Genomic DNA, 9917 nt, shown 5'->3' with positions numbered 1-9917 from the left:
CCTGTAGTCCCAGCTACTCAGGAGGCTGAGGCAGGAGAATGGCATGAACCCGGGAGGCAGAGCTTGCAGTGAGCCGAGATCGCACCACTGCACTCCAGCTTGGGCAACAGAGTGAGACTCCATCTCAAAAAAAAAGAGAGAGAGAGAGATGAGGGTCAGCTGGGTACGGTGGCTCACACCTCTAATCCCAGCACTTTGGGAGGCCGAGGTGGGCAGTTCATCTGAGGTCAGGAGTTCAAGACCAGCCTGATCAACACGGTGAAACCCTATCTCTAAAAAAAATAGAAAAATTAGCCAGGCATGATGACAGGTGCTTGTAATCCCAGCTACTCAGGAGGCTGAGGCGGGAGAATTGCTTGAATCCGGGAGGCGGAGGTTGCAGTGAGCCAAGATCTCGTCACTGCATTGCAACCTGGGCAACAGAGCAAGACTCTGTCTCAAAAAAGAAAAAAAAGAAAAGAGATGAGGGTCTCTCTATGTTACCCAGGCTGGGCTTGAACTCCCAGGCTCAAGTGATGCTCCTGCCTCAGCCTCCAAAATGCTGGCATTACAAGTGTGAGCCACCGCACCTGGCCATTCCCATTTCCTATCATTGTGGCAGTCTGTGTTCTTCCATTGCTGAATGGAGAATAGTCCAGACCGAGCACTTTCTACCCAAATCACAAACACTGGGACCTTGACCCAGCAGATCCTCTAGGAATCCACCCTTTAGAGGCCAAAAGCTCATGGGAGATGACATGTGTGCGGGGTTCCTCCCTGGAAAAAATGGAACCAACTGTCCATCTATCGGGGGCCAATTAAATAAATGATGGGACAGCTAAGCAGTGGAATCCAGTTCAGATATTAAAAAGGAGCATGAGAACTCTTCATGCCCTAACGGAAAAGTCTCCAAACTGTCGAAGGAAAGAGCAGAAGTGGGTATACCATTCTACCATTTGTATTACAAAAAATAATAACAATGGCCAGTGCTGTGGCTCACACCTGTAATCCCAGCACTTTGGGGGGCCAAGGCGGGCAGATCACGAGGTCAGGAGATCGAGACCATCCTGGCTAACATGGTGAAACCCCGTCTCCACTAAAAATACAAAAAATTAGCTGGGTGTGGTGGCGGGTGCCTGTGGTCCCAGCTACTTGGGAGGCTGAGGCAGGAGAATGGCATGAACCCGGGAGGCGGAGTTTGCAGTGAGCCGAGATTGCACCACTGCACTCCAGCCAGGCAACAAAGCGACACTTTGTCTCAGAATAAATAAATAAATAATAAATGGCTGGGGCAGGATGCAGTGGCTCACACCTATAATTCCACACTTTGGGAGGCCAAGGTGGGCAGATCTCTTGAGGCCAGGGTTTCAAGACCAGCCTGACCAACGTGGTGAAAGCCCATCTTTACTAAAAATAACAAAAATTAGCCGGGTGTGGTGGTGGGCACCTGTATTTCCAGCTACTTGGAAAGCTGAGGCAGGAGAATCACTTGAACCTGGGAGGCGGAGGCTGCAGTGAGCCGAGATCGTGCCACTGCACTCCAGCCTGGAAACAAGAGCAAAAGTCTGTCTCAAAAAAAAAGAGTAAGGGTAGAGTTTCAGAGTTGTAGACTATCAGAACCACAGACTTTTAGAATGGAGGCCTCCCCACTCTCACCCAGAAAGCACCAAGAGAAACTGAGACCCGAAGAGCCAGCAAGACCTCCCCCAGTATACCCTAGACCTCCTAGCCATCCATCCCTCAGCCTCCCAATATCCATGAGTCCCCTGACATCCCCAGACATCCCCAATCCCCAGACACCCCCAACCTGTCAAGTATCCCCTGTCCCCTCTCCAGAGTCCCTGACCTTCCCCAGCCTCCCATCTGACCTGTCACCCCTGTGGCCCTCTGCTCTACCTAAGGGGAGACTGGTCTAGGCAGTTGGGCTGAGATGTTGGGGTCCCTCACTTTTGGCTCTGTTGATCCCTACAGAGCTCTGGCCGAGCGCCTGGCCCGGGTGGGGCCCCCAGAAAGCGAGCCGGCCCGGGAAGCATCTGCTAGTGCTCTGGACCATGTGACCCGGCTCTGCCACCGTGTGGTGGCCGACCTGCTGTTCCAGGAGCTGCAGGTGAGTGAGATGGGAGGCCAGGGTTGGGGCCCTTGCCAGGACAGGGAAGTGCTCCCCACCTCCAACCACCATCCTCCAGTTCCCTTCAGCCCATAGCTCAGTGTTTGGGAAGCACACAGGGATGGGTGGCGGGGGCGGTTAGGGCCATGCCTGGCCTGTTGGTGGGGTGGAGAGGGTGCAGGAAGGAAGACGTGAGGATGTGACGAGGGGGAGAACAGAGGGCCATCAGCAGGAGTGGGCTTGAGGTTTGGGTGGAGCCCCTCTCCACTGAGGTCCCCCAAATCCCTGCTTAGGCTCTGCTAGACCCCAGAGCCCCCTACGCCCATCTCTAGGCCCTCGTGCCCGCCCTATAAGGGTTTGGTGCAAAGGTGGGTTAGTGAATGTGGTGGGGGGTCGGTGGGAGCACTGAGGAGAGAGACTGCAGGCGGAGTGTGTTCCTGGCCATAACACAAGCTCAACCCATGTTATACAGTGAAGCACTCCCCTTTGCTCAGAATCCTCCCACAACTCCCAGCTCATGCAGAGCAAATGCCAAAATCCCGCCGTGGCCCCCACAGCCCTGCACAATCAGCCCCTTCCCTCTCCCCTCTCTCTCTCTCAGACCTCATCTCCTCCCTCTGCCCGCTCCCCGACTCTCCCGCTAACCCCCATGCCAGCCACACTAGCCCCCTTGCTGTCTCTTAACCCAGTAGGCACATTCCTGCCTCAGGGCCTTTGCACTTGTCCTTTCCTCTGCCTGGAACGCTCTCCCTCTCACAGCCACATAGCTCCTTCTCATGCCTCTTTCAAGTCTTGTTTTGTTTTACTTTGTTTTGTTTTGTTTTGAGACAGAGTCTCCCTGTGTCGCCCAGGCTGGAGTGGAGTGGCACAATCTCAGCTCACTGCAACCTCTGCCTCCCAGGTTCAAGCAATTTTCCTGCCTCAGCCTCCCTAGTAGCTGGAACTACAGGCATGCACCACCACGCCGAGCTAATTTTTGTGTAGTTTTAGTAGAGACGGGGTTTCACCATGTTGGCCAGGCTGGTCTCGAACTCCTGGCCTCATGTGATCTGCCCAGCTCGGCCTCCCAAAGTGCTGGGATTACAGGTATGAGCCACCACGCCCTGCCTCAAGTCTTGACTCAAATGTCACCTCAGTGTGACCTTCTCTGATTGCCCCATTTAAAACAGAAGCCTGGGCCAGGTGCGGTGGCTCATGCCTGTAATCCCAGCACTTTGGGAGGCAAAGGTGGACGGATCACTTGAGGTCAGGAATTTGAGACCAGCCTGGCCAACATGGCAAAACCCCATCGCTACTAAAATTACACAAATTAGCCAGGCATGGCGGCACACGCCTGTAATCCCAGCTACTCTGGAGGTTGAGGCAAGAGAATTGCCTGAACCCAGGGGGCGGAGGTTGCAGTGAGCCGAGATCATGCCATTGCACTCCAACCTGGGTGACAGAGCGAGACTCCCTCTCAAAAAACAAAAAAACAGAAGCCCCTAGACGAAACCCTCCTCCCAACTTCCTGCTGTTTTTCTCCAAAGCACTTACTGCCACCTGCCATGCTATAGTGTTTGCCACCACGCCCAGCTAATTTTTGTATTTTTAGTAGAGACGGGGTTTCACCATGTCGGCCAGGATGGCCTCGTGATCTGCCCACCTTGGCCTCCCAAAGTGCTGGGATTATAAGCATGAACCACCGTGCCCTCCCTATTTATTTGTATTTCTGGTAGAGACAGGGTCTCACTATGTTGCCCAGGCTGGTCTTGAACTCCTGGGCTCAAGCAATCCTCCTGACTTGGCCTCCCAAAGTGTTGGGATTACAGATGTAAGGCACCACACCCAGCTTGCTATCTTAAATGTACAGACTTCGTAGCAACAGCAAACACATTCTCAGGACTCACTGTGCCAGGTGCTTGAGAGTATCGGCTCGTTTAATTCTCACCGCAATCCTACGAGATGGGCTGTAGGTTCATTTTACAGGTGAGGAAGATGAGACCAGCAAGTGGCCGAGCCCATTGCGAATCTACAGTCTTAATCTATAAACCACTGTGTGGCCGGGCGCGGTGACTCACGCCTGTAATCCCAGCACTTTGGGAGGCCGAGACGGGCGGATCACGAGGTCAGGAGATGGAGACCATCCTGGCTAACACGGTGAAACTCCGTCTCTACTAAAAATACAAAAAATTAGCTGGGCGTGGTGGCAGGCGCCTATAGTCCCAGCTACTAGGGAGGCTGAGGCAGGAGAATGGCATGAACCCGGGAGGTGGACGTTGCAGTGAGCCAAGATTGTGCCACTGCACTCCAGCCTGGGCGACAGAGCGAGACTCCATCTCAAAAAAAAACAAAAAACAAACAAAAAACACTACGTATGTTTGCTTTTTTGTTTTTGTTTTTGAGACAGAGTCTCGCTCTGTCACCCAAGCTGGGATTACAGGTATGAGCCACTGTCTCTGGCTTTATAAACCACTATGTATGTTTTGAGAGAGAGAGAGACAGAGACAGAGACAGAGACAGAGAGAGCGGAAGCAAAAGAAACAGGGAAAGACTGAGAAAACAAGATAGGTGAGGGAGGAAGGAAAGGAGAGAGACTGGGACAGAAGGACAAAGGGAGAGACATCAGAACCAGCTAGAGATAGACCGCTCATGGTGGCTCACGCCTGTAATCTTAGCACTTTGGGAAGCCAAGGCAGGCAGATCACTTGAGGTCAGGAGTTTGAGACCAGCCTGGCCAACATGGTGAAACCCCATCTCTACTAAAAATACAAAAAATCAACCGGGCATGGTGGCAGGTGCCTGTAATCCCAGCTACTCGGGAAGCTGAGGCAGGATAATCGCTTGAACTTGGGAGGCAGAGGTTGCGGTGAGATGAGATCATGCCACTGTACTTCAGCCTGGGCAACAGAGGGAGACTCTGTCTCAAAAAAAAAAAAGAAAAAAAAAGAACCAGCTAGAGACATGAAGAGATAGGACACAGTGCTGTGCTTGCATGCCTGTGTGAGTATATGAATGGCTGTAGGCTTTTGAGGGAGAGTGTGTGTGTGTGTGTGCGCCGTGTGCATGAGTATGCATGTGTGTGTGAGCATCAGCCAGGGTGTGGACCCTGGGAGAATCACCAGGGCCCAGGCATTATGTGGGTTCCCTCATGCCTTGCTCCATTTTTGGAGGTTCAGTAAACAGAGCTGGCCAGGCACGGTGGCTCACACCTGTAATCCCAGCACTTTGGGAGCTGAGGCGGGAGGATCGCTTAAGCCCAGGAGTTGGAGACCAACCTGGGCAACATAGTAAGACGTTATCTCTACAAAAAATAAAAAACAATAAGCTGGGTGTAGTGGTGCATGCCTGTGGTTCCAGGTACTTGGGAGGCTGAAGTGGGAAGATTGCTTGAGCCCAGGAAGTCAAGGATGCAGTGAGCCGTGTTCGCACCATTGCACTCCAGCCTGGGAGACAGTGCAAGACTCTGTCTCAAAAAAGAAAAAAACAAACACCCTGCCGGACGCAGTGGCTCACACGTGTAATCCCAGCACTTTGGGAGGCCAAGGCGGGCAGATCACAAAGTCAAGAGATCGAGACCATCCTGGCCAACACGGTGAAACCCCTTCTCTACTAAAAATACAAAAACTAGCTGGGCATGGTGGTAGGTGCCTGTAATCCCAGCTACTCAGGAGGCTGAGGCAGGAGAATTGCTTGAACTGAGAGGCGGAGCTTGCCGTGGGCCGAGATGGCGCCGCTGCATCCCAGCCTGGTGACAGAGTGAGACTCTATCTCAAAAGAAAGAAACAAACAAAAAACCCCCAGCAACACGCTAGACATGGTGGGTCACACCTGTTGTAATCCCAGCACTTTGGGAGGCTGAGGTGGGAGGATCACTTGAGCTCAGCAGTTCGAGACTAGCCTGGGCAATACAGTGAGACCCTACCTTAAAAACAAAAACAAAAACAAACAATAAAAGAAAACTGGGCTGCTGTCAGGGTGAGAGAACAGGAGGGGGTGCTGAGGCTGAGCTGAAGAGGGAATTAGACCCCCCCTCCGTGGATACCATCCTGGGGATGTCTCCGAACCTCACATGCCCTGTGTCCACCCAGACTGCAGCCTCTCCCCCAACCCTCCCCTTGCCCCTGTATCAGGGAGAGACCCACAGCCTGCCCATCTCCAGGGTCTCTGGTCTCCTCCAGATACCTCCTTTCCCTCCCCATGGGCGGTGGTCACTCACTTCATCCTATGAATTCCACCACTTGGATTTTCCTCTTCCCCCTCCTCACTCTTTCATTCCCTCCCTATCTCCGCTTTCCCCTTTGTTCCAGCCTCCTCCCATCTTGGTAAAGCACAAATCTGACCCTCTCCCTCCCCAGCACAAAACTGGCCATGACTCCTTACTGCCCTCAGGAGAAAGCTGGGGCTTCTCCCCCAGCCCAGGAGGCCCTGTGCACCCCAGGCCTGCCCCAGCCTCACCTCTCCCCTCCCTGTCTTATACCTGGAATAAGCCTCAAAACCGGCTTCAGGGTCGCACAGCTCCCCTCACCCCCAAAACACACACTTCGAAAGGCCCAAGCTTGGTTTAATGCTCTCTGTCACTGTCTTAAAGTTGTTATTATTTTTTGTTTTGGATGGGGAAAAAGAGTTTTGTTTTTGTTTTTGTTTTTGTTTTTAGAGACAGAATCTTGTTCTGTCGCCCAGGCTAGAGTGCAATTGCATGATCATAGCTCACTGCAGCCTCAACCTCCTGGGCTTACGCGATCCTCTCACGTCAGTCTCCTAAGCAGCTAGGACCACAGTGTGGGCCACCATGCCCAGCTAATTTAAAAAAAAAAATTACAGAGAGGGGGTCTCACTATGCTGCCCTGGGCTCAAGCAATTCTCGAGCCTCAGCCTCCCAAAGGGCTGGGATTACAGGCATGAGCCACCGTGCCCAGCCCTTAACATTTTTTTTTTTTTTTTTTTTTGAGATGGAGTTTTTCTCTTGTTGCTGAGGCTGGAGTGCAGTGGCTCAATCTTAGCTCACTGCAACCTCCACCTCCCAGGTTCAAGAGATTCTCCTGCCTCAGCCTTCCGAGTAGCTGGGATTACAGGCGCCCGCCATCACACTCAGCTAAGTTTTTGTATTTTTAGTAGAGATAAGGGTTTCACCTTGTTGGCCAGGCTGGTCTTGAACTCCTGACCTCATGATCCACCTACCTCAGCCTTCCAAAGTGCTGGAATTACAGGCATGAGCCATCATGCCTGGCCCCTTAATAATTTTTCAATAAGTCTGCCTGGTCAAAAGACAGTTTTTAAAATGATGAACTCAATTCATTTGGTGCATTTGCAAGGTGCAATGCTTTCCTTCATTAACCAGTGAAAGAAGTTTAGAAATTAACTTCCCCCAGAATCAGCAAATGGCAAACACATTTCCTTGAAAGTCACAGTTGCATATATATACAGTGCATTCTAGAAAAGAGGGGGCAAGACAGGTTCCACCCACTTTCACAAGTTTCATCAAATACCGGATCTACTCAAGGGTGGAGAGAAAAGGCAACTTTCAAAAAGGAGGATGTTATTAACTGAGGCATTTACTATATTCCTTCCTAAGTGCCCCAGATGGGGAACCTGTTTTCTCAACCAGATCTAGGAAGTGGAATGTGGAAGCAATTCGTCCTCCTCCCCTTAAGGGCTGTGCATAGTTAATGAATTTTAAAAATATGTCTTAAAGTTCTTTCTTTTTCTTTTTTTTTCTTTTTTTCTTTTTTTTTTTTTGAGACAGGGCCTCCCTCTGTTACCCAGGCTGGAGTGCAGTATCATGATCATATTTTACTGCAGCCTTGAACTCCTGGGCTCAAGCGATCCTCCCACCTCAGCCTCCTGAGTAGCTGGGACTACAGGCACATGACACCATACCTAGCTAATTTTTATTTATTATTTTTATTTATTTACTTATTTTTGAGACGGAGTCTTACTCTGTCACCCAGGCTGGAGTGCAGTGGTGCGATCTCGGCTCACTGCAGCCTCCACCTCCCAGGTTCAAGCAATTCTGCTGTCTCAGCATCCAGAGTAGCTGGAACTACAGTTGCACGCCACCACACCCGGCTAATTTTTGTATTTTAGTAGAGACAGGGTTGAACTCCTGACTTCAGGTGATCCACCCGCTGCAGCCTCCCAAAGTGCTAGGATTACAAGCGCGAGCCACCACGCCCAGTCCCAGCTAACTTTTAAATGTTTTGTATAGAAGGGGTCTCGCAATGTCAGGCTGGTCTCAAACTCCTGGGCTCAAGCTACCCTCCTGCCTCGGCCTCCCAAAGTGCTGGGATTACAGGTGTGAACCACTGTGCCCAGCCCTTAATTTTTTTTTTTTTTTTTTGAGATTGAGTCTTACTCTGTCACCCAGGCTGGAGTGCAGTGGCGCCATCTTGGCTCACTGCAAGCTCTGCCTCCCGTATTCACGCCATTCTCCTGCCTTAGGCTCCCGGGTAGCTGGGACTACAGGCGCCCACCACCACGCCTGGCTAATTTTTTTGTATTTTTAGTAGAGATGGGGTTTCACCATGTTAGCCAGGATGGTCTGGATCTCCTGACCTTGTGATCCGCCCTCCTCGGCCTCCCAGAGTGCGGGGACTACAGGCGTGAGCCACCACGCCCGGCCCCTTAATAATTTTTAAATGAAGTCCCCTGTTTTCATCAGCCACTCTGACGTTTTTGCTGGTCCTCTCCCTGGCATGCCCATCTGAAATCTGAACTGTCTTAATACTCACGATTTTCTCCCATTGAGCCACTCCCTCCCCCATCCCTCCCTTGGCTAAGGAAGGTCATCACCAGGGCATCAGTTCTGGTGTCCCTTCCTCCAGGAAGCCCTCCTAGGCTCTATGCTGAGTCAGGCATCCCCTCTGGGCTTCCTAAACCCCTGGGCTCCCGGGTCCCAGCCTTGCCAGCTTTTGGTCATCACTACCTGGGGACCAGTCTGTCTCCCCTTCTGGACTGTGAGTCCCAGGATGCCAGGGCTGGGGCTATCTGTTCCCCATGCGTTCCGAGCACCACACAGCTTGGGTTCAACACGGAGCAGGGTTCCAGGAACAAATTCCTAAGTGAAGAAGGAGGGTGGGAGGGAGGAGAGCCATTACCCGCTACTCTGTCCCTGCCAGCCACACTTCAACAAGCTGATGCGCCGGAAGTGGCTGAGCAGCCCGGAGGCCCTGGATGGCATCGTGGGCACGCTGGGTGCCCAGGCCCTGGCCCTGCGCAGAATGCAGGATGAGCCTTACCAGGTGCGCCTGCCTGAGGGGAGGGGAGGTGAGGGTGGAGGAGAAGAGGGGAGGAGGAAAGGGGAAAGGGGCGGAAAGAGGGGAGGTTGGGAGAGCAAGAACACTCCTGCTGGAGGAAAGCCCTCTAAGGTGGGGAGCGGCTCCCTATGGATGGAAGAGGTGGCCCCTGCCCAGGGTCTGCGGGGAGGCGTGTGCGTGGAACTGGGGTGTAAGGCGGGGTGCAGACTGAGTCAGGGCCCCTGAGAGTGGAGCTTGGGGAATAGGGAGAGGCTGGGATGGAGCACCCTTTGGAGGCCGGCAGGGGCTGTCTGCGGGCTTATTAGGGGGCCAGGGAAGACATCCTAGGATGGTGCAGGGGCTAGGGGCTGGGGCGTGGGCACGGGAAGGGTGCCCATGGGTGCCTGAGTGGATATGGGCGAGTGGGGCGGGGCTGGCCTTCAGACTGGCGGGATGGGAGTCAGTGGGGCATGGCTCACAACCCTCGGGTTTCCCTCCTCCGCTTCCAGGCGCTGGTGGCCGAGCTGCACCGGCGGGCGCTGGTCGAGTACGTGCGGCCCCTGCTCCGTGGGCGCCTGCGCTGCAGCTCGGCGCGGACCCGCAGCCGCGTGGCTGGGAGG

The 9917-nt window shown here is 53.0% G+C and overlaps 1 protein-coding gene across 1 annotated transcript in view; it reads left to right on the top strand.

Moving 5' to 3' along the window:
• Positions 1 to 9917, top strand: part of EXOC3L2 (exocyst complex component 3-like 2) — a 24243-nt gene that overhangs the window by 5254 nt on the left and 9072 nt on the right. The window contains exons 6-8 of the mRNA XM_011975079.1: positions 1951 to 2086; positions 9181 to 9303; positions 9807 to 9917. The exon at positions 9807 to 9917 is cut by the window's right edge and continues 7 nt beyond it. Coding sequence (XP_011830469.1) covers positions 1951 to 2086; positions 9181 to 9303; positions 9807 to 9917 — 370 coding nt within the window. The remainder of the gene's footprint in view (positions 1 to 1950; positions 2087 to 9180; positions 9304 to 9806) is intronic.

This window comes from Mandrillus leucophaeus, unplaced genomic scaffold (assembly GCF_000951045.1).
Source record: "Mandrillus leucophaeus isolate KB7577 unplaced genomic scaffold, Mleu.le_1.0 Scaffold151, whole genome shotgun sequence".
In the NCBI taxonomy this organism is placed as follows: domain Eukaryota; kingdom Metazoa; phylum Chordata; class Mammalia; order Primates; family Cercopithecidae; genus Mandrillus; species Mandrillus leucophaeus.
This window is presented reverse-complemented; position numbering and strand designations above follow the sequence as displayed.